Raw genomic sequence first — 23,834 nt, 5'->3', positions numbered from 1 at the left:
TTTCAGAAATTAATGAAATGAGCAAAAAACTAAAACAATATTACTTGTTAATATTAATTATATTTCAGAAGACCATTTAAACATACTAGGTAAGTGTTTTAGTTACCTTTCATCCTGCCATCCTAAAGAAAAAATATTCATTTTTCCAGGTTTCCTTCTACTCCTTGTCCATATATGTATACTTTTAATCAACTATGTTATAACTATAAACTATAAAACTATAAAATAGATGGTCAATTTAAAGGGCTAGGCAGATTCACTGGGGCTTATAAGGAAGTGTTTTTGTCAACTCAAACACAAAAGCTCAATGTGATTTTCTGTGGATTGATGTAAGTTCAAGTTAGTTTTGTTTGTCTATCCACTTACAATGGACAGGCACAGAATACTGTGCTGACTGAAAGTATTTCTTTCACTTCCATGTTCTCCTTTTGAGAAACCCAAAGGTTAACAGCAGTCTACCTGTCAAATTCTAAGTCAGGGCATAAAACAATCGGTCCACGGAAAGGAGCCTGTATTCTATCTCAGAAAACATACATTATACACACATATAGGAGACAGCTGGCATTCACAAAGCAGCTCACAAGTTTAAAATAAACAATGTATTGATGTCAAGGGGTTAAAACAATGCAAAAGGACAAGACTGACTATCACATATTATCAAATATTTAACATGCTGCTGTTAATGGCATTAACAAGGAGACTCATGTATTATGGGAAGCATTCACTTTAGGAATAATGTGCTAGAAAGCTTTATTTACAACAGCAGTTGGATTTAAAGCTCTTCTTTATTCTTAAAGGAAAAAAAAATCACAAAATAAATAAAGTCCCAATGCCCCATCCAGCATGCGGTGCTGAAGTACATACCCTTTCTTCTCGTAGCAAAGTCACGTATGGTTTGTGAATCAGTTCGCTCTAAACCATGGGGTTTGGGTCTTAAAATTTTAGGACTTTGACCTAATTGGTAAAAAGAAGACTCTCTTAATATGTTATTTTTTAATTGGAAAAAATGGATTCTGTCAAAGAAAGCAACAGAGCCCTGAGCAGAAATGTTACATCTCAAAAGCATAAACACAAGTTTGTTTGTGGAGACTATTTCAGTCTTGCTACCTATCATTCATGCTCAGTACACTGGAAAGGGAAGAGCTTCATGCAACAATGTAATAAGCCCAGTGTTATAAACGATGGTAGGGTTTTAGTGGGATAAGTGGCCTGGTTAGTTCTTATCTTTATTTGTGGGAAGGAGGAAAAACACGTACCATGTTAGTTCTTCTTACATGCCTTAGAAAACTGGGTCAAATAAAAAAAATTTTAAATCTCTTAGTCAAATATCAAGTACATCTTTTCTTTACAGTCTGATGTCTCATGAGAAAGTACCCAGGCCTGCTTCCTTTCACAATAGTACTCTCCTAATTTGGTGGAGGTATTTTAAAAACTTTAATCTGGCTTGGCTATTCCTTCCCCTTCTGACCAAACCCCTTTTAGAGAAGAAGCAGGTGATGCTACACTGCTTGCTAATCCAACACCAACATTTGTTTCCCCTGGACACTCAGGGGCTGGGCTGTCTGGTGACGTCATTTTGCAAGGATCCGATGCCTAGATTCTGGAACTGCTGATTGTCTAGCTTCAATGTAAGGATTTGAAGGCATAAATTCATTTGCCATCATTTTCTTTTCATCTGTAGCACATACAAGGACTGATGAAAAACCTTATGAAAAGGGCAGGGCTAACACCCAGTAGCTGGCCCCATCCTTTATCCCTGCAGGAGCCTGGATGTCCGAATAGCGACATCACTTGAAGAAATTATTCAAGCTACTCTGTTCTTAAAGCACCAAGTTTTCTTTTTTCACAGCGTTTACAAAGCCCAGTGGACATCTATTAGGTGGCAAAGTAAGAATTCGCTAATTTCTAGCAGCTTATCTCCCACAACTTGTTTTTTTAAACGTGACTATCTAGATTATAAGACATGAACATTCTCTAATTAACCAATTTTCTAAGTTAGGCGATTAATAACACACTGAGTTAATTCAGAAACGAGGCAGGCCCACTTGATGATGTAAGTGCTAACATTCCGGCCAGGGTCCTCCCCCTAACGCTGACCTACCCAGGGCCCAGGCTGGCCGGCCACTTTTCTAAAACAAAGGGCTATGTCAGCTTTTTATACTCCTCCAAAATAGTGTACTTCCCTTCAAAACAAAAAAGTGAGAGGCAGAAGATAAACTTTTCCATAGAAAAATACTTTTATTTTAGAACAGAAAGGCCCTAACAGACCAAATCCAGCTTCATTTTACGGCTGAGATACCTCTGGAGAAGGAAAAGAAATTAAGTGATTAAGTTAAGGCCTCAGCTACCCTCCTACCTGCCGGGGCCACGCTCCAGAACTGCCCCACCTTGCTGTACCTCTCTGTCCCCGTGGGAAATACAGAATCTTCGAAAATCAGTGTTTGAAGTTCAGTTTTGAACTCCTCACTTGTTTGAGATCTTACCAAGACCTGAATGCCACAGAGGGTGGCCAGGTGCATGAGGTGACGTTTACAAACTACAAATTGCTTTAGAAGTACTTTTGGTTTGTTGACACTTCCCAGTGTGTTTGTTCTGTGCCTTCTTCCTTTTCTAAAAGCCCCAATTCCATTAGCTCTCAGCTTCCTCCCGAGTCCTCACTGGGGTTTTTCTACCAGCAGTCATTCTTTGCATTTCTCATCTTTTGCCCTCAGTATCTTACCTGTATCTGTGGCTACATAATCAAGGTCACATGACTGCTAAAATCTACTTGGTTATGACCTAGTTCCCCTCTTCAGTTGTCTGACAGTTCACCTGCTGTATCCTTCCAACCCTTGACACTGAGCTTATTATCTCCCTCAAAACCAGTGCTATCCCTCAAGTACTCTCCAGGGTAGTCCTTGGCTTTCCTAACAGGACAGCACTGCACTGAGATTTTTAAAGTGCATTTTATACGGTTTACAGGCATTTTCGACTCCATCCAAAGCTTAAGGCTGGTTTTAGGATAAAAGTTGCAACATGGATATGCTGCACTGAATGGTGTGGAGTCACCAGCATTTTGGGAGCTTTGTTTCTCTGTATCCTTCCAAACTCAACGTGACATCTGTGTTCCAGACAGAAACACAAGTTTGGCCCAAGTGATAGCTCAGTATTACCTATGAGGAGAGAAAGAAAAAGAATTCCAAGGTATAAATACGCTTGTCTTAGCCCTGGCTTCTCCTCTACTGCCTGAAGGCAAATCCTTGAAGCCAAGTATGAAAATAAAAAGAAATAAGAATTCTAAAGTAGAGGCAAAAGTGAGCCAATCTGAAGATACGGGGATCCCCAAATTCCGAGTGTAAACAGAAGATCTCATTAGAGTCTCAACTTCTGAATCCAGGGCAGTTACAACTTGGCTTTAGCCAGACTTAGGTCGGAACAAAGAAAGCAACCTTTATTTCTTCACTTAGCAAAAAGCACCCACTACTGGTGAAATTCCTGTTGTGCTTTAACCCTTAGGCATTGAAACTCACCTAGGCTATCAGTCTGTGGGTCACGTGATTGTTCCTTTACTGGGAGTACAGTTTGGTGAACCTTAATCTCTGCTTCAGATCTTCCCTGCAGATCCTAACCCACACACCCACCAAATCTGCCACAGGGGCGTTCTGCAGGCTCGCCCACCTCACTGTTCAGACCCACCGCAGACCTGCTTTGTCTCCTGCCCTCAGGACCTTGTTGTAGCAGATCTCTTCTTTAGAGTCATCTAGATTCTGCTTTCTCTCTAATCCCCCTATACTGATTTGACTTTTAATTTATAATGACATTGTAACAGTCTGTGCTCATTCATCCAAGAATTTTAAAAAATCTGCAAGTCTGAAGTCCTTCCTTCCGTTACTAACGTGCACTTCACTTACCTGTGTCCCTGGGAGTGATGAGCTGGCACTGTATGGCTAAGTGACCTCCACCTATACTCCAAGTGCCCTCAAAGCTTTAAAAATCATTGTAAGTCCCCAAGCGGAGGGGGCAACTGAGAGCCATGAAGGGGACTGCTGTTAAGCCTTTCTCATTTGATCAACTCTAAACCAAGGCAGCAAGAACCCTGGATTGGGGGAACGGGGCAAAGCACACTGTCTGAGAAAGATGCTGGAAAAGGTATGATGTTTATATCATTTCACATGAAACATATAATTTGTTTCTATCATACTGTTAAACCTTAGAATGAGCTTTCTGGAGGCCAACCTGATTGTATTACCTGCCTGCATAAACCTCTTTAGTGGTGTACTCAGAATAAAGCCCAAACTCATTAGCGAGGATCATAATACTCTCAGCTTCAGCCACCTGCGAGGCATTTGGCATTGGATCCCCCATTCATACTTTCCTCCCTTCCTCCCACACACGACTGAGCCAGCCCCACTGCCCCTCTTTTTAACGGGTCTGGGTATGCTGTTTGTTGGGACTGGAAGATCCTCCAACACCCTCCCTTCCTCTACCGTTACTTAATTGCCACTCACCCACTCAGACTTTCCTCCGGGAGCTTAGCTAACCGTGCCAAGAGCTTACCTCAACCGCAGCCCCTCTCAGGCTAATTATGTTAATGTGTTTACTTTTCTAGCTCCTCCACTGGACAGGGAGCTTCTTCAGGGAAGCCATCTTTTCTTCCCTGGGTTTAAAGACCCAAGACCCAGAAGAGGGCCTATCCTAGAGTTGGTAGACAAATCTACCGCATACAAAGCTGGTGGTGTATAATCTGATCGATGTCATCAGTTTTTTTTGGTCCTTTAAGAGGAAAAAAAGTGAGCAAGTGTTGTTTTAAATGCTGGTCATCCCCAAATAAGGTCAAGGCAGTCACACGAGGTTGTTTCAAATATGCAGATGCAATCTTTTTTGGCAAAGTCCAGACACTGTGAAGTATTATTTTAATAGGTACTGCCTACATACGCATACATTCAACTCAACGTGGGGTTATTTATACTCTTCTGATGTTTTACAGGTTATGCTACTAATCCCAGTAGGCATTTCAAAATTCAAGAAAGAAGAAAAATAATTCGCATTATTATCCTCTGCTGGTTCCCAAAACTAATCAAACTTTCACACCTGTTTTAATGGTTTCATTGTAGAGAGAAGAATATAATAATGATAATTCTATTGGAAGGTTAAGAATATTTAGGGGGAAAAACCCACATGTAAAGGCTGTGCTGTAAAAATGCATTCTGCACTCACTTCCTTTAAAGTGTAACACCAGACAAAAACCTGACTGGGAATCAAACTTCAATGCTTGTCTATTAAACTCTAGTTATTTTTACTGGTGTCACGCATTTGTCTTCCCTACTTTTATTACAGTATAAAAGCCACTTCGGGAAAGTGTGTTAATTTTTTTAACTACCTTCAAGAAAATTCTTTAGAAGATGTATTGAAAAAACAATGTTTACCGCAAATATATCATGCTGTGCCCCGAAAAGACCTGCCCCGGGCAGCTCCTCATGACCAGCCTTCCCAATGCTTCCTACTCCACAGGGAAGACCCAGACTGGGCACTACGTTACCCAGACTCACATACAACACACCACAAGTAGCCTCATGCTGCTGTTTAAACATCAACACTGTAACTAGCAGCCAGAACCGCTGCAGAAAGCCGTGTGTGGGCAAAGCCAAACAGGGCAAAACAGAAAGATAGCATTTGAGGCTCAGCAGCTGCTCCATCACATTGGCAGGAAACTGGATGGGGGGCAGGGTCCTAGACAAGTGTAGTGATTAAACGTGGCAGATTTATATAAAGACGGACTGACAGAGAAGCTGCAACAGAGATCTTACAGAAACTTTTCAAGCTTGACAACTTGCTTTTCTATTAAAATAGAAAAGTTGCAACGAAAACAGTCAAAACACGATTTGTACTATATTTCCAGTGACTCGTCTGCTTTTCTAATATTTAATACAACACATAGAAATTAATGGTGTCTCCTCTAGTAACACATACAAAACTTGGTACAAACAAGTACCATCAGGACAGAAACGGTGTGGGTGGAAATGCAGCTAGCACAGGGTGGGGGCGGGCAAAGCAGCCATGACACTACATTAAACTTAAGGGTTTAGAACATCTGTGTATTTCTGTATCTTAAGTTACTCAGAAGCATTTGAGAAACTCATCTGTACCATGAACCACAGCAGCTGACATCTATAATTGGGGGTATAAACAAGACTAGAATGTCACTCACTTATTGTAGACCCTCCCAGAGAAGACTCTCCAGAAACTGGCTATCCTGGATGGCGGACTGGTTACACTGGGCCCTGAAACTAACAAGTCATATTTGATGGGATTAGGTTTGCTTGTTATTTGGTTTAGTTGGTAAGAGATACTGGAATAACAGATTGAGTCACGTAGCTGATGTCACAAAATTGGAAATTTAGAACAGATTTATCTGATGGCATGCATAAGGAGGAGAATTTCACAAGTAAATAAGACATTTCTTTTACAGTTTAAGTCTTGAAGAATAAACTTTGCTTCAAGATCTGAATTTGGGTTTTAAAATGTTTTTCTTGAATAGTTCCAACTTTCTAAAATGGGTTGACAAAGTTTGCCTTGCAATATTAAATGCCTTCTCAGGCATCCTCTCTTGTATCGTATTTATTGAAAAAGTAGGACAGTACTAAAGAAAAGCAAAAACATTGTCATTATTACTATGATTTTAGTAACCTCTTTGCTGTTTTGCTAATCCCATGCTCCTTGATTTTGCCAAAAACTATGTGGGTATTTATTCTGAGAGCTTTCTTGATTCATTTTGTATCTAAGAAAAGATACCAAATAAACTCAGAACCATCTCTCAACAGTTCAGTCACTTTTTAAAAATACACTGAACGGAATCTCCAAAAGTAACCAAGAACCTGCTTTGTTCTGTTCTAGTGTGAAGTCACTTCAGGGCGGTGAGAGGGTGAGGACAATTACTGTCATGTAGTTAAATACACAGTACTGTCACTACACACACAGGGAGGTGTAGTTATACAAAGATGCAAACCGTGCAATATATACCAGATACAGTACACATGCCGTACTACTATGGTGTGCACTGCATACACTACGGGGACACGAGCTCTGTCAGACCTACATAATACCTGAAGCACATCATTATGATTTTAAAACTTTTCTACAGGGAAATAGGGATTTTTTTTTTGATTCTGCATTACGCTTACCACATAGAGTCATTCACTGAAATCTAGCGGGAATCCTCAAACTGAGCTCTGCAGAGCCCCAGGGGAGGAAGGCACAGGCAGGGGAGCGACACAGATGTGCCTAGGAGCCCGTGCCCTCACCCGACCCCTAGCACCTCCACCCTTACAGGGGCCCTCAAGACACAGCCTGTGACATCCGGGGTTAAAGGTGCAGCTCTGCAGCTAGCATGCCCCAGTTAGAGAAAAATAAGAGAAGAACCAGTTTGGCATTAAAGTGAGTATTTCGATATTTCAAAGAGTTCAGGAGACTCGTATCTTAATCCTTCAGCTGCCAGTGAGCTCGGAGATAAACGCCTGTGTGCCCTAATAGGCTTTCACATACTGTACACGAAGCAAAGGACCAAGTACTGTGTTCACAGACTTAAAGACAAGTGAGGACAAAGAGTAAGGGAAGGGAAAGCTATTATACAGAAAGCCAGGGACGCCCACGCCCTTTCTAAGATAACCATCCTGATTATGGCCCTGCTTCTGGGGGCGGCTGGGTGGCCGTGGATGCTACCTGTGACCATCTTTCCAGATGTCAGACCAAAGATGGGCAAATGACCCAATAGCAGCCAAGCTACGGCCTGGCATACAATTCATCACGTGGCTTGGTGTGAAAAGACAAATGAGACCAATGAAATTCTCCCTGAGCAACCTGAAGTGAGTAAGTAATGAAGGAGGCACTTAGCAGCCCGGGCACAAAAAAGCAGCCAGGAGGCAGACTCGGGCCACAGAGGGGTGCTGTAGGCTACAGCTCCAGGAAAGTAGAAAACTAAGCGAAGGAGGCGATGTGGAGTGGAGGGGAAAAAAAGAAGGAAAGGATGTAAGGGAGAACAAAGCAGATGCAAAGCCTCCCCCAGGACAGACATGCAGGGAGCAGGATGAGTGCCAGTCCCCTAGGAGTGCCTCAGTCTGTCCAATCGCTGTCTCACTTCGGCACTGGTGCATCCTACTTACAGCCAAACAAAACAAAACTCATTTTCTTAAGATGCTCTGAGTCTGTCTCTCTTCCCCACAACTGTTACTTAATTAGAATTAACATTAATGATCTAAGCCCAGGATGATGAGAAATTTATATGGACATTACACGCTCTTGAAAAGCTACACACAGCACATGACTTTTCAAGCGTGCTGAGTGCCCCAGAAATTGCACCTCTCATCACAGAGCCGACAGACTCCCTTACTTGGATGTCCAGATTAAGTCACACCACACTGTGCTGTGACACAGCTAGCTGTCTGGGTCTTAACCACTCACACCCAAACTTTAAAAGCTTGGGTACATGTCACCAACTTGGCTGAAAAATTTCCTTTACACTGAGTTCTTAACAAACATGGTACTTGAGAACTTATGTAACTTATGCAGTAACTTATGAAGGCCAGTATGAAAGAATAGACTAGAACTATTTCTTTATACTGCAGTAAAGGAAGAACGATTTTAAAGACGTTGTTATACAAACAGCATGGAGAGCTTATGTAAGCAACCTCACTGTCGGTGCATTGCCAGTCTCTAGCCGGGTTTGACACTATGTACTTGGGTTTGGTCTGCAATGTCTTGTTCTTTTAAAATAATTACATTAGCTGTTAGAACTTAAAGGACAAAAGATAATACACATAAAACCCAACATTTCTGGCTTCTCTTGACACATCAGAAGATTTCCACAAGTCAACACAGGGGTGTAGCCAGGGAGCAGGTAGGTCCTCCGATCAGGGCGCTCGAGTTTCTCTAACTCCTTCCTGTTGCCTGCCAATCCTTGTGAGTGTTTTAGTTTGTAGCCTCTGCCCTAGCGATAGGAGACTTAAAAACCTCCCCTGGGCATCAACCTATGATCTAATAATTATTAATCTATAAACAGCAACACCGCTTAAACAAGCTAATAACTAAGGTCCTATGAAACAATTCAGAATTTCTGGCCCTAATTCTGTTCTGGTTTGAATGACAGTTGAAGCAGACAGGCAACCCTGACCCTTTCCTCAGCTGTGCTCTCCTTACCTTTCCTGTCTGGCTTGAGGTTCCTATCCACGGGGGGCGGTTCACAGTCTGCAACAGGTACGGGCCTTCTGGGAGGGGTCTTCGGGCTGGACCGGAAGCCCATGTGAGCAGGGGGAGGCACTTGCATTCCAAATGAAGAGAAATCAAACGTCCCTGGAGTCATGGGCACGTAATTTGCTTCCTGAATCGGTTCTGTGAAGCTGCTGCAATGTTGCCGTGGCGGAGAGTTGGGGTTCATCGGGACGTAATTTTCATCCAGCTCCTCACTTGAGACACTTCCCACTGTCAACACATTTTTGATTTTCTGAAACACACACACATTTTTCTTTTAATAAACAAAAACCACTGTCACACAAGAAAACATAATTGTAAGACACACCTATTCATGTGGATCAGAAGGGGTTTTTCTTTCATGATCTCATTTAGTCTCAGGGAACTAAGCGTGAAGATTTTTGACAATGAAATACACACTCGATTATGCCAAGGTCAATTATACTTACAAAGTGGTTATGGAAGCCTTCAAGTGAACTGGATCTATCACTTGGAAATGTTCGTGGAATATCATAGCAGTCTTGAGAACTAGCATCTAAAACAAAGAACAAACTATCAACATTTCTTCCCATATCCGCCCGTTCTCAGGGTGATCAGGAACCATCTATTCTCTCTCTCTCTCTGTAAACACACACTCATGCAGGCACACACGCACACAGATTTTAAAAGGATGCTCACAGAACGGCGCCTTGAGCTGGCACGTTAAAGCACTGGAAAATGCAGCCACTCACTCCTGTGCTAGTCAGCACTAATATTTGACTACGACAGTGAGTGGCTTTCTACCTCTGGGATGAGGTGGGTTATCTAAAAATGCAGAAAGATATACTTCTATTTTCTTTTCTTTTGCACCATCTTGGACCTACCATATCTCACTAACTTATACTCAGATTACACAAACACTTCAAGAAGGGAGCTAGAAATTGGTACTGGAGGGGGAAATAAGCACTGACATAAGTACTCTTTGTGATGCATTAAATCTTTATCTTCTTTAACACAGCCGGAAAACTGTGACAAGATATGACTTTGTGAGCACATAGTTTTTAGGGGATGTGCCTTTCGCGCTCTGGCTTTCTATCTTCAGGACTTCAAGAATCTCAGGGTATAACCCAGACTCAATTTCTCTCCTCCTGAGGTCTGTAACTAGGAATAAGGGGAGAGGGGATTCAGAGCTTGAAAGAGCAGTACCGCGTGGCTTGGCAGGAACTGATGTTACCTGTGAGACACAAGTGTAAAAACTGCTATGTAGAAAGAAGGAAGTGGAGCCCAATGGACGTGACGCGCAGAAGTGGCCGCAGTGGCACACAAGCACAGGAAGGGGTCTGAGTCGCAGAAGCTGGGTGGCCAGCCCATTTCCTGCTCCTCTGCCCTAGCAGAGGGTCCCTCCCGGCAGTATTTATAGACAGTGGGAAAGGGGGGCACCCATCCCCAGGCAGGAAGGAATTACTGAGGCCATACTCCTTCAGGGATGGAAAACGCCAAGTCCTTCCCCCTTCCAGCTGACCGCGCACACAGGCACGTGCCGTGTGCACAAACACCCTCCCAGGGATCTGCTGAGACTCCGCTACCTTCACTCCACCAGCGGGCCACTGTGAGGCTGGCTGAAAAAGCAAAGGCCCACCATGTGACATCCTACTATGCTTCGAAGAACAGCTACTCGGAAACACGGCCTCTCCATCATGAACCCTTAACAGAAAGGGCGCCAGGGAGCGCTGACCTTTCCGTAGCTTGTTCAGATCCAAGGTGGAGATGGTGTTACTGCGGGACTGCGGCACCCCCGCGGTCGGAACGCAGTAACTGCTGTCGGGGTCCGAGGCCGCGCGCGGGACGCTGCAGGTCTCCACCGGAGACCGGTCGTGAGCCAGGTGTGGCTTCGGTGGCCGCGGTGGAGGAATATCTGGAATAGTGTCTAGCTTGGACGTCTGTCCCAGGGTTCCTTCGGGGAAAGTTCGTGGAATCTGGTAAGTATTACCAGGTGTGGAAGGAATGTCGTAACTAACAGACACGTGCCTCAGTTGAGTCTCTAGACTCGATGTCCCAGAGGGGGTATTAAAAACATAGAGTTCTCCGTCCGCTTCGGTACTCGACGGAGACACCTTTGGTAAAACGTCATGGGAATAACTCCTGGGCAGGTAATACAGGCTGGAGTCTATGGAAACGGACGTGGCACGCGGTGGCGGGGAGTCATACATGCTTTGCTGCTGGAAGAAGCCATTCACTCCGTGTTTGCTCTGGGAGGAAGCAGGGTTTTTATGAGAAGGGACGTTATCGTTGCAGTCTGTTTCAGAAGAGGTGGACTTTGCAGAATCAGCATGTGTTCTAAATAAAAATGGTTGATGACAGAAAATAAAACACAGTGAAGACACGGGACTACATTTTAATATACATATTTATAGCTTAGCAATCAAAGTCCAGGCTTTTTTCATTAGATGCTTTTTTTTGTTTTTGGTGTGATCCACAAGACTGAAAGCACGAACGCTGCTCATTTTTTACGATTATACACCAGACAACACCACCGCCACCACAAAACCACCACAAGCGTTCTCTCTAATTTCGGTCCTGGACCTGCCCACATTCCCGGCTCCACCTAGTAGATCCACACATTGAGACCACAAGCCCTGAAGAATTGGAATTAGAAAGGTACGAAACTCCGAGAAAGGTAAATGATCAAGGCATAGACACAAGGGAAAGCATTTCCTCTGAAGAGCATGCAGAAACCTGGTGCCAACACTATTCATCAAGGTCATCCATTGCTCTGTAGCCCACCTGTGGCAACTCCACTGTTCTGTGAACCTGGAGTCCAGTGATTCTGCGGTACTGAATAAATTCAGTGTGATCTACCACGAGGTGGCAACTCAAAAAGGTTTTGTGTATCTTCCTTCCTACTAATTTTCTTTAACGAGCATTTAGCCGATACTATAATGAGGATCCAGATACAAGGCACAGAGCGAGCCAATTCCAAACTGTAATTAACCCTGAGGCATCTCGTTAGAGTATTTTCTATGCTGTGGGTACATTTTCAGTCTCTGTATTTAGTAAAATCACAAAACTTGGGTATAAGGCAAAACGAAGCCCTGCAGGAACTTATTCCTAAGTAAACTTGTGATGGTTTTGTAAGGGTTTATCGTCCCTCTTAGGAACACCTGGCCTTGTGTACTCCACGTATTCACTGGAGCTCTTCTCTGCTGGTACTAAGAACCCATGATTGCGATGTCCTGATTTTCCTCGTCCCTCACTGATTACTCCCTTGTTCATTGACTGGCTCTTTCTTCCTATCTCTCCGCCTGGGAATGGCCAACAGAATTTAATCCCCTCATTGTTGACCACACACACCATTCAGAAGTCGTCCTGTCTCAGACCATCACCTTCCACAGAATGCTGGCAACTCCCATCTTCTCACTAAACTCTGGGTGCCATGTTTTCCGACTGTTCACATGTATTTCTGCTTGGTTATCCTGGTATCACCTTGCTCACATGTACCAAACCCAACCCAACTTGCTCCTCTCATTGACTGCCCTTGCCGCTGTGCAACTGAAAAAAAAGTCTTTAATTCCGGTTCTCTGGGCTCAAAACCCAGTTAGCTTTGATTCACTCTCTTTGATCTCCACCATTAGGTAGGCACAAAGTCTTTCTTCCTAACCAAGTGCCTGTCCCCCGTTCTACTTCCACTGTCACTGCCCCAAGTTCAGGTCCGTGTCTCTGCTAAGTGCTAGACCACTGAACCCTCCTAAGTGAACTTCTTTCCTCTATTTTGTCTTTCTTCCCATGTGCATGGAATCATACTGCTACGCTGCGGTAAGATCATTATTTTTAAACCATGGTTTTCTTATCATTCTCCTACTCAGAGAAACTTCTGTTGAGGGTCCCTACAGATCGTGGGAACTCCAAAAACCCAGACTGCTCCCCTAGGCACTGAGGCTACTAATAGCCTGGCTCCACCTTTTCTGTCTTCATCTTCCATCCTACTATTCCCCAAGGGAACCCTTGACTCCAAGCAGGCTCCCTTCTCGCTTCCTTCTACCGTCACTCCCATGCTCACCCCTCCTTTCCCTCAAGCATTTTCACGCGCATTACTAATGACGGCTCCTTTTCTCTCACCAGCCAGGTGTAGTTCAAACCCTGCTCCTCCCAGTGTAGGCATTTCCAACAGGTCTACTCACATTCTAAAATGTGCTCTGTCACTGAATTCCCACATGGGAGTTACAGAATGCCAGAAGTATAATGAGCAATAAACTGACTGTGTCGACTAGCTTCTAGTTTAGTGGAGAATAAATAAAAATATCAATTATTTCCAAATTCTGTGGTAAGACAGCGATATGGAGGTGCAATCAAGAGGCTATGAAAACCCGGAGAGGCATTTAATCCAGCCGGGAGGTGTGGGAGAATGTCTCCTACCCAGGTCTGAGCTGAGGCTTGCAGGCTGAGCAAGGGTTTGCAAGGCAGTTCGCACATCGTGCCTCCATCTAAAACACCTAATGCTCAGGTGTTCTGACCTCTTCACAAGGTTTACTGCGGGACTGTGAAGGTGACTGTCCAAGGGGCTGTGACTTATGTGTCTGTACCTTCACAGCAGCACCTAGCAAAATAGTGGGCACGTCGTAAACACTGGTTAACTGTCACTTCTGCAAGAACGTAGATGCAAAATATGTATGAGCATGTTTTCTACTACAACAGGAAAGCTGTGATAGCAGTGAGACTAATGAAAGACATTACATAAAATGAAAGAGAAAATGTCCTGAAAATTGTCCCTTAGCTCTTTGTTGGCTTTTAAATAGTTGATATTGAAAAGTAATTGGTGACTCTCTGTAAAATGAAATCTTAGTTAGTAGCATAGGTAACAAAGTTGCGAGTGTGTAATTTTAAATACTCACAGCAAACAAGCAAAATCAAGTTAGAGTTTGGTATTATTAACTAGTGTTGATTTATAAAGAATTTTTTTGCTTTTACAGGTAAAATCCCATTAGAACAAAGATGTAGAAATCTATCTTTGGAGTATTTGTTTCCATCATCTTAGGAAACAGGTCATAGAAACTAATTTGGGGATCATAACAAATTCTCTATAAAATTTTTTAAACAAGTGCTTTGTATATTCCTAGCCTAGTAACAATCACTTTCCACATGAAAAAAATTATTTTTGCCATAAAAAATAATGCTTAATATCTAATAAACCTGTTAAAAAATCTTTCAGATCTACTACGCAATTCACCCCCACTTTTATACTACAAATTAAGATAATAAATATACCCAGTATCATTAGTTGTCATAGCCGCTAATGGCAGACAGGCCTCCTGATGATTACTTTTCAGCTCCAACACTCACCATTACCTTCAGCCTTCCGGTTACTCAATATCAAATTAAAATTTATAGCTTAGAAGAAGAGGGGAGCCTTGGAGCAGGGATGGAGACGAAAGGAAAACCAGGATTTGGGAAGTCTTTATGATACATCTGATCAAGCACCAAAATCCACGTATTTCTTTCTCCTGAAAGATGTGAGAAGTCAAGGCTTGGCCAAGATCGGCTTCATTGCTACATACGAAAATTCAAATTTCATCGCTTTTAGAATATGTCTGATTTCATCAAATTTCACGAAAGCTCAGTGTGTATTTTCCACAGATTTTGCTATATTGGGATTTTACCTGTACGATTAATTTCTCACACAGATCCAAAGCAACCACAACACACTCACTGCAATGGAATCGTTTTGCTTTCAAAATCTTCTAGCAGTAGGTATTCCTCTCCTTCTTCAGAAACAAAAGATGACCCTTGGCTGGTTTACAATCACATAAGAAATGGAGCAAGATGACCATTTATAAATCAGTGACATCAGCTTAACAAGTAATACTGTGCATCTGTAACAAAGGCTATGAAACAGAAGACAGGTTCCCAAGAGAGCTTTTGGTAAAAGTATTCCTTGCCAAAGACACTAGAGAAGGTGCTTCTTCCATAAAATCTCGTGACTATCAGAAGTCATTAGTGGAGGACTATGAACCTGAGATGCATGCATGAGAGATGAGCCTATATAAGGTGGTTTCTTCTAACCCTTCCAGTCAGGGTTAAACCAGTGCAAAGGTAAGATTCCTACATGTGCACACACATACAACAGACACACACCCACACAGACACGGGCGTCTGTGGCTTACCTGGTGGGTTCAGGCTTCTTGCTTTGACAGTTGATCAGCAGGAGGTAGTCTTGAGGATCCTCCTGGATGCCAAGAGTTTCCAGATGTGGTGGAAGGTTAATGAGCTGATACGGAGGAGGCTGGACAGCAGAGGACGAGTCCACCTGGGCGGACGCTGGGGTTGTCATCACAGCTGAAGGCAAATCCACCGGTGCTGGTAAGGAGCTGCCAGGGGGCTTCACATCTGCGACAGCAAAGTGTGATCATCATTCCCTACCCCAGTTTAAGAATTTTTTCCTTAAGCAAAGCCGTTTCAACATTTGGAGATAAACTGTTTAAAGACATGGCAACAGGCTAAACCATGATCGTGTCAGTGAAAACACATACGACCTGAGCGGCAACAGTTATACAGAAAATAATTGGTTTGTGTCAGAGAGACCTGAGGAGCAGGGATGTTGCAGAGTCTCCCCAAAGGCCATGGTGAACCTTGCCTTGAACAGTCTTCAGTTTTGAGGGTCCCGAAGGGAAGGCGCTCTACCATCTTAGCACGGAAGGCATATTCCCCCATGATAGTAAAGGGCTTTCTAAGCCAAGCCGACCTCCCAAGGTGATGATCCCTGTCACTATGTGGCACCTACGGTCCCGGGTCAGCTCGTGACCCTGTCTTCATTCGGCTGTTCATCCTCTACATCTCAGCCATCTAGGGAGACAGAGCTCTAATCGTGGCTGCACATAGGGAGGAAGAGCTGTTCTGTCCAGCGCCACCTCTTCCCTGAGCCTGTTGTCTCTCTGGCCATTTACTGCATTTCTGTAGGGTTTTCGTGCAGAAGGGGTCAGCAAATAGAGTTTACTAAGCACTCAACTATGTCCTGAGAAGACATATGAAAATAGCTACACTGTGTAGAATGAAGTATTTTAAAAGGAGTTGAAAATCTAAAAATAAAATTAGTGATCCCACTGTAATCACGAACACAACAAGTAAATTTTTGACCGCCCAGAATCAAGGTTGCTTTAGTCTGGTTGGAAATGACCAGAAAAAGGTAAATGCTCACTTATGAATAAACACATTTGTTTATTGTCCATGTCAGAAAATATTAATTCTACAACACATTCATATTCCATCCATAGTCTACTCATTACATTAATATGCTAAACCAAGTAAAATCAAATGCAGGCCATTTGGCCTGTTCATCCACCAGGGAGTAGTTACAGGTCCGCTCTGTCTTCTCCAGATATTACAGAAGAAGTCCACACGCTTTTCTGATCAGGCCAGTATGCATTCCATGTTAACATTCACATAGGTACCACAGTAAGGGTTACATAGCCCATTTCGAAACTTCTTCCTAGACACGGAAACTCATATCCTAATTGTAAAGTTTGCACAACACATAATATGGCTAAATAGCACAGCTTATCTTTAATTGGGGGTCCCCAAAACAAACGAAAAGGATCTGAACTCCTAAGCCTCACTGTGCCTTACTTGTGACAGATGTTCCACAATGATCCACGCACTCAGCAAAAACTCACTTAGCACTTGCTACGTCAGGCTCAAGGAGGTTAGGGGCACTCCCAAATCTGCAAGACCCATTCATTGCAGGTTTGAAATTTGCCCCTCAAGAAATGTGTGAGCCCTAATAGATGCTAATGAAGTTTAAGAACTTCTTTCTGTTGGAGAGTTTGGCCTGAGTAAACAGAGGCTGAGCTATTTTCTAACATTTTATCTTTGTTATGCTGCCTGCAATGTGTCAAGTCTTCATTATAGCTAATGTAACAAAATCGAACACTTTATGCCAGAACTGTTAATTAATTAATAACTCCTTCTTATTTATGAAAGGTGAGAACAGAAAATGGCGAGAATAGAAAAATGAATTTTCTGCCATTATTTCAGTCGGAACTCATAAATAACTCATCATGTCTAATAGATGTTGATAATAAATAGTGAGTATAAGAAATCCTATGAAATGTTTTACTGTTTTTGATTCAGTTGCAAATATACAGAGATTTATTTAAGGGGATTTAAAATGCAATAAATTAATCAGTGATTCACAGTAAATCCTTGTGACCTGTTAAACTTCACAGAACTATGAAAAATATTTACCTTGAAAAAAGAGCTTAAGAAAGATATACACCACATTGAGGAGAGAAAAAAAAAGGTATAGAGATTGGAAAGCAGTTACTGCGTTCTGTAGATTGTGCTTACAAGCATATTTTATGTCGTTCTCCTTTGCTCTCTACCAAAGGGGCATGGTAAAATGAAATAATCCAGTTCAGGTTTTCATTTTGACCAAACAAAACTAAACACTGGAAATACATCTCTATATAAAATAGAGTGAGTTCTAGTTTTTAATGTTAACTCCTGGAATAACTTTTCCAGGTGGTTGTTTTTATAGATACGCTTTCCTTTAATATTTTTTCTAAACTGGATGGCTATATGCTAAATGAACTGAGTGACTCATCCTAAGGGGCAGAGGGAGGGGACCACCCAGCCAGGCAATGATGTTTGTTGTACGACCTTGTTTTAGGAACTCAACAGGACCACCTCATTTTCAATCTTCCACTTCCCCCACCTATGAATGAAGTGCTTACTCTCTTTAGAGCTGCAAGATTCTCTCAGTTTTCTGAAGGAAAAAAAGCACAGAGACTCAAAAACTCCGTTAAAAAAAAAAATCTTATTCAGAATATGGGAAGACTTACACATACAGCCGATCCTTGAATTACATAAGTTTGAACTGCGAGGGTCCACTTATGAGGGGTTCAACAAATACAGAGTCACCCCTCTGTGTCCCCCCAGATGTCACATCTTCAGGTTCAGCCAACTGTGGGTTGAAAACAGTACTTTTGATCTGTGGTTGGGAATCTGCGGATGTGGAGGGCCGACTGTATGCTCTACACATCCTTACATATAAAATGTATGCATTTTATACAATGAACTTCTATATAAGGAGCCAGTGTCCCACAGACACCAAGGAATGGCTGAGTTTGGGTGGGAATATTCGACCATACAGGGGTGGGCGCCCTTAAGCCCTCGTATCGTTCGAGAGCCAACTGTACTTCTAAGAGGCAAGACCTGGAGAGAAACTTCCTTTGTGTTCACTGGCAAGCTCACGAAAGGGAAGACCTTCAAACAGCTGTAAAAAGCAAGCCCAACCATTCCCAACAACGTGATGTCCAAAGGTCTTTAAAAAGGAAGGGACTCTGCTCTACCACTTTGGCTCAGAAAACACACTCTTTTCAAAGCATTAGTCTCTGGGATTATTTTACTCATGCTAACCTGATTGGACACTCAGCTCTGCATATTTGATTGCAAACACTGCATTGTGTCTTAATAATCCCTAAAATAAAATTTCTAGCCACAGTTAGTTAACGGATCTGAAAAAGAAACTTCTGTTCTACCTTCTTTAAAAACTGTGGTTTGCCCTCACTTGCCTTGACAAGTAGTTGAGTGGACTGTGTTCGTGGCTCTTCCCCTCACTTAGGTTTCTAACTTACTGTCTTTTCTAATAATGCTGGGATCAAGTTTCTGAAAACCCAACATCACTTTAGGGTTTGCTTATGTGTGTAAAATTGTTTCCTGTCTCTTAATTCAGAAGGCATGAAGAGTATAATTAGTATCCACTACAGGGCTAATAAGCTGTTGGAGCCAACTCCTAATAGAATTTTACTTAGAAAACTAATAAACACCACTAAGAAAAGCCTTAGCCAGCTTTCTGTGGAGAGAAGTAGATTATTATGTGAGGAGAATCGCAAATAATAAATTGGTCCACAAATGTCTGTAGCTTAATGCAATTTTATCCTACCTGGAGCCCTAATGCTCTCCCAGGGGTTGGGTTGCCCAGATAATGCCTCTAACATTGAAAATAACGTATGTTTTTTCTAACCAAATGGCACAAGAGCTTAAGCCCAGGAAAGCAGCCCTACTCTTTCTTTTTGCTCAGGAAGAACATTTCAAAGTTGATGTCACAGGGCCTCTGATGTTGTCACTAGTAACTTACTGTACCTGAGCAGGTGGTAATAACACTGTGGGCTTGCTCATGTGCTTGTTGGAGACCAGCAGGGATCCTTTTCTCTGGAGACGGGTGACATTTGCGACAGAATACGTTTTTGGATTCTACTGCAAAAGTGTGACCTTGACACTCACAGTGAAAGGTAAATGGGTCAAGGTTGCTCTGTTTCTATTGAATACTGACTTATCAGGTCTGTTGTAGAGGTTTTTTTTTTTCTCTAAAGAGAAGCACTTTGAATAGATCTATGTCTGATGAACTTAGCAAGTAAGAGTCCACTATCATTAGTGCTAAAATAACTTCATTTCTGGACACATTTTTTCATGAAAGAAGATTTTATGAAGGTAAGTCTCGCAAATGGATACAAAAAAGAAACAGCAGTAGTTGCCATTTTCCGTGAAGCAACCTGCAGACTTTTTAATCAAATAGTGAAGACCTCCAATCATAGCCTCCTCTACAGGGTCCGCTGAAGTCAGGCCTGCTTGAGTGTGGATGGTAGGGTAATAATATGGGTGTAATACTTTATAGTTTAATTTGAATATTTCACCTAAGATGTCCTAGGGTGTGCCCAAGTGCGATAATACTATGCTACAGAATTATATGCTTATGATTTTGTAATACAAAACGAGTGTTATTTGTGCTGGACCCTGTATTTCAAGTGTTTCAAGTAGAAAATTTTTTATCTTATTTGTCATGACTAGCTCCTTCACAGGCTGTGAAAACTTTCTTGGAGACTTGGAAGATTAACCTTTAGGAAGTGGTGACGAATGTCTACTTCTTACCCCAGAGGTGCCATGGCATCAGAGTCATTTGTGGGGTATCTTAGAAATAAATCGAGGTGCCTGGGTCCCACCGCAGGAGACTCAATGAATCAAGATCTCAGGGGCAGCAGCTTGAAAATGTGTAATAAAACACAATTTCCTCTTTGGCTGACTTGGTCCCCAGAAAAATGCAAATGGAAACCACAATGAGATACGACTACACATTCCCTAGAATGGCTAAAATTAACGACTGACAATACCAAATGCTGATGAGAATGTGGAATAACCGAAAGTCTCATATCCTGCTGGCAGAAAAGCAATTGATATAGTAACTTTGGAAAACTAAAGCCACTAAATCTTCTAAAGCAAAGTGTGTGTGTGTGTGTGTGTGTGTGTATCCTATAATGTAGCAGTTCTCCTCACAAGTGTATACTCAAACTAACTGTTCCTGTCCATCAAAGGACACACATAAGGATGTTTATAATCACTTTACTTGTAACCAAAAACTGAAACCACCCAAATGTCCATGACATTCCAACAGGTCGATAATTTGTTATATATTCACACAATGGAATTCCACACAGGATGAAGAACTACATGCAATAGGGATGAATCCCAGACTTAATATTGGGAAAAGCAAGCCAGACTCAAAGGTTTTATTCATATTAAGTTCAAGTATAGGTAAAACTAATCTATGCTTATAAAAGCAAAATAATGGTTATAGCCGGGCTTTTTGAAGGGGGTGGGTTACTGGGAAGAAGCATGAGAAAACCTTTTGGGGAATTGGAAATGTTCCATTTCTTGATCTGGGTGGCGGTTACACAGATTTCTGTTTTAATGTATAGATACCGATGCATATATAAAACTACATGGAACATCTAAGTTCTGTGCCTTTCATCATAGTAAGTGATACCCAAATAAAAAAGTGAATAAAAAGAAATTTAAAAGTGCCCTAATTAGGAAGCACCACTTTACAGGAAAGAGGGCATATGTATATTCTTCAATGTTAGTTTAACCCACTTTTATTACTATTATTATTACTATTTTTACTTTTCTCGGTATTAGTTTCCGGTGTGCAACACAGTTGGTCAGACAATCATACACTTCACTAACCTACTTTCGCAAAGGGAAGCAATCAAACAGGGAATCACACTATTCTTTTTATCCTCACCAGAGGGCATTTTTTCATTGATTTTCAGAGAGGAGGGAAGGAAGTGAGGAAGGGAGAGAAACACCTACCAGTTGCCTCCCACATGCACTCGAACCAGAGATGGAACCTGCAAACCAGGTATGTGCCCTGACTGGGAACTGCACCCGCAACCTTTGGTTCACACTGGTGGATCAGGGCTCCCACAATTTCTTTTCCAGCCACTATTATCTGGACATTTTGAGAAAAGCAACTCAATTGATAAGAAGCAACTTCCTAACAGTACATCCTGAAATCAGACCAGAAGCCTTTGCACCAACTTAGTTACCCGCATACAAGCCTCAGACTGTGTTTCCCAGCACTTGTTCGGCAGATTTACCAGCTTCCAAGTCAGCGTAGGAACAAAAATAAATCTGCACATTTCCAAGAAAAACAAAAGAAATTAGTTTCAACCCTCAAATCTACTAAATAAAAGCATTCATAGGAACCACACACAGTTCAACGAGCTAGAATTTAAAAACAGATTCAGCCTGCCAGCATTCTGAGTATTCAATAATAGCAGTGGTCACCTGGGGCAGCGGAAATAACACGGTAATGATATTTTGAGAGGTTCCTGGAATCAAAACACAGGTCAGATTTTTCCCCTTTCCTTTTGTTTTCAGGAGAAAATTAGTTATTCTCCTAGGGACTGGGGTGAGTTATTTTCTCAGACTGTAATATCCAAGCACAATTTCTTCCCATGTGTAGCCTGAAACTAGTATAATGAAATATCATTTTGTGTTACTAGTTTGAAGTCACGAGTAGGAGCATCTTCAGCTCTCTGAAATGGGAAGAGCAAAAGACTCGGGGGACAGAGCTAGGTAAAAACAGAAACACCTATTTAGTGACTGGTGGAAGGATCTATTTGGAAGCAAGAGAATATAAAGCAGGTAGTAAAGTCAATGGAAGAACAAAGATATTTTGCTATTTACCTGGTCATATTAAACTGTATGAATGTTATCACAAAGGATAATAGCAGTTATCGGAGGTTTAGAATTTGATACAAATCTTTAAATGTGGAGTAGCAAAGTCAGCTACTCCAAATAAAAGGAAATACAGTGGTTGATTTGCAAACCTTTTTGCAGTTGTATTATTATGCATCAAAACCCCAAATTATAGAGTAAAATAAAATATTTTTTTGCGGTTCCTTAATACTACGCGATGAAAGTTGTTCATCTCTTACTGATTTCTTCCAAGAAACTCAAGTCTTCGACATAGCATAGTCAGACACTTCTACGGCTATTTAGGAGGTGGCCAGATACACTTGTAAAAAATCTAAATTGTAAAATTAAAGGTAAATGCAGTTGCATTTAGATAGAGCTCACGAACTAAATTTAGAAAGCACTGGCAAACTGAAGTCCTTCAGGGCTTGTTTGAATGAACAGACGAAAATGATTGGCACAGCTGTTCTTGGTAACCAACCCAGATTATAAACATCAAATTGGATTAATCACACTATTAATTTTCTTATAACCTCCCCTGTTATGGATAAAAAGCTCACAAACTGAGTTTCACGCCAGGCAAATATACTTTTAACCTATTGTTTAAGGATTTGGGAGTTTGGGCTCTGAAGAGGTAGGTCAGTGTAGATTTTAAATTTTGGAACTTCCCCTTCTCCTTATACCGATAAATTAATAAAGTGAAAACACATTTTGCTGGATTCTGACTGCTGACATGAAAGAACATGTTCCACTAAGTACAAAAATAACATTCTTAGTACACGGTCAGTCATAATCACATTGCCATTGAAAACTACCCAGGCTTTTCCTGACCCTCTTAAAACTAAGTCAGCTGCATTCTGGGCTTATTTATTTTTTCTCGAGCAGAGCACTCATCCACTGGTATAAAATTCCTAGAGTATTTGCCCGTCTCTCCTACTGGACCGACTGTACGATCTCCGAAGGCAGTAACTGTATTTATCGAGTACCACAGTGATGTACTTCAACATTATATATTAATGCTTTATTAAATATATTGTATAAGTTAAATGGATATTAAAGTGTAATTTTACATTTGTATGTGAAAAATACATGTATATCTTGCACTTATAAACAACTGTAATAAATTATTTTGGTACAAAACCTCTTCCACTAGTCGCTCAGTTCCACATGCTACGTTGGCCTTCGGTCTTCCTAACTAGTCACCGAGTACACAGGGGTTGAGTAAACGCCCGAAGCCCAGCAGAGTGCAGGCAAAGTCAAATAAGTTGGCCAATTATTGAATCAATTTTCTAAAGCAGACAAAACTTTTCTTCTTCCCAGAGCTGGCTGAGTGTTTATCAAGCTCCCAGATGGGAAGAACCATTCTAAGGTGGAGAGATGGACCAGACTCCATGCCTTAGAACTTGCAAAGTTCACCTGGGACACCTGAGTGTTAGACATTCTTATTTTGGGGGTTCTCAACTCTACTCACCCCCGAACAGGTTTCCAAAACTTAGCTGCTCACATTCCTTAACTGAAAAATGTAGCTCTCTAAGAGAGCATCTCATTTCTTTTGTTAAATATATTTAGGAGAATTACAAAGAAAACAAAGAGAGATGGAAGACACA

At 41.8% G+C, this 23,834-nt stretch overlaps 1 protein-coding gene across 6 annotated transcripts in view; it reads right to left on the bottom strand.

Annotated features, from left to right (window-relative positions):
- The window catches only part of GAB1 (GRB2 associated binding protein 1), a 112,358-nt gene that overhangs the window by 10,047 nt on the left and 78,477 nt on the right, over positions 1–23,834 (bottom strand). For 3 of the 6 annotated variants that reach the window (XM_053911885.2, XM_053911889.1, XM_045202596.3), the window contains exons 3-8: positions 15,360–15,582; positions 14,906–14,986; positions 10,937–11,538; positions 9,672–9,757; positions 9,172–9,475; positions 865–954 (exon numbers count right to left, since the gene is read on the bottom strand). In XM_053911885.2, coding sequence (XP_053767860.1) covers positions 865–954; positions 9,172–9,475; positions 9,672–9,757; positions 10,937–11,538; positions 14,906–14,986; positions 15,360–15,582 — 1,386 coding nt within the window. The remainder of the gene's footprint in view (positions 1–864; positions 955–9,171; positions 9,476–9,671; positions 9,758–10,936; positions 11,539–14,905; positions 14,987–15,359; positions 15,583–23,834) is intronic. The other 3 variants (XM_053911887.2, XM_053911886.2, XM_053911888.2) reach the window with 3 other exon arrangements.

This window comes from Desmodus rotundus, chromosome 9 (assembly GCF_022682495.2).
Source record: "Desmodus rotundus isolate HL8 chromosome 9, HLdesRot8A.1, whole genome shotgun sequence".
NCBI lineage: Eukaryota > Metazoa > Chordata > Mammalia > Chiroptera > Phyllostomidae > Desmodus > Desmodus rotundus.
This window is presented reverse-complemented; position numbering and strand designations above follow the sequence as displayed.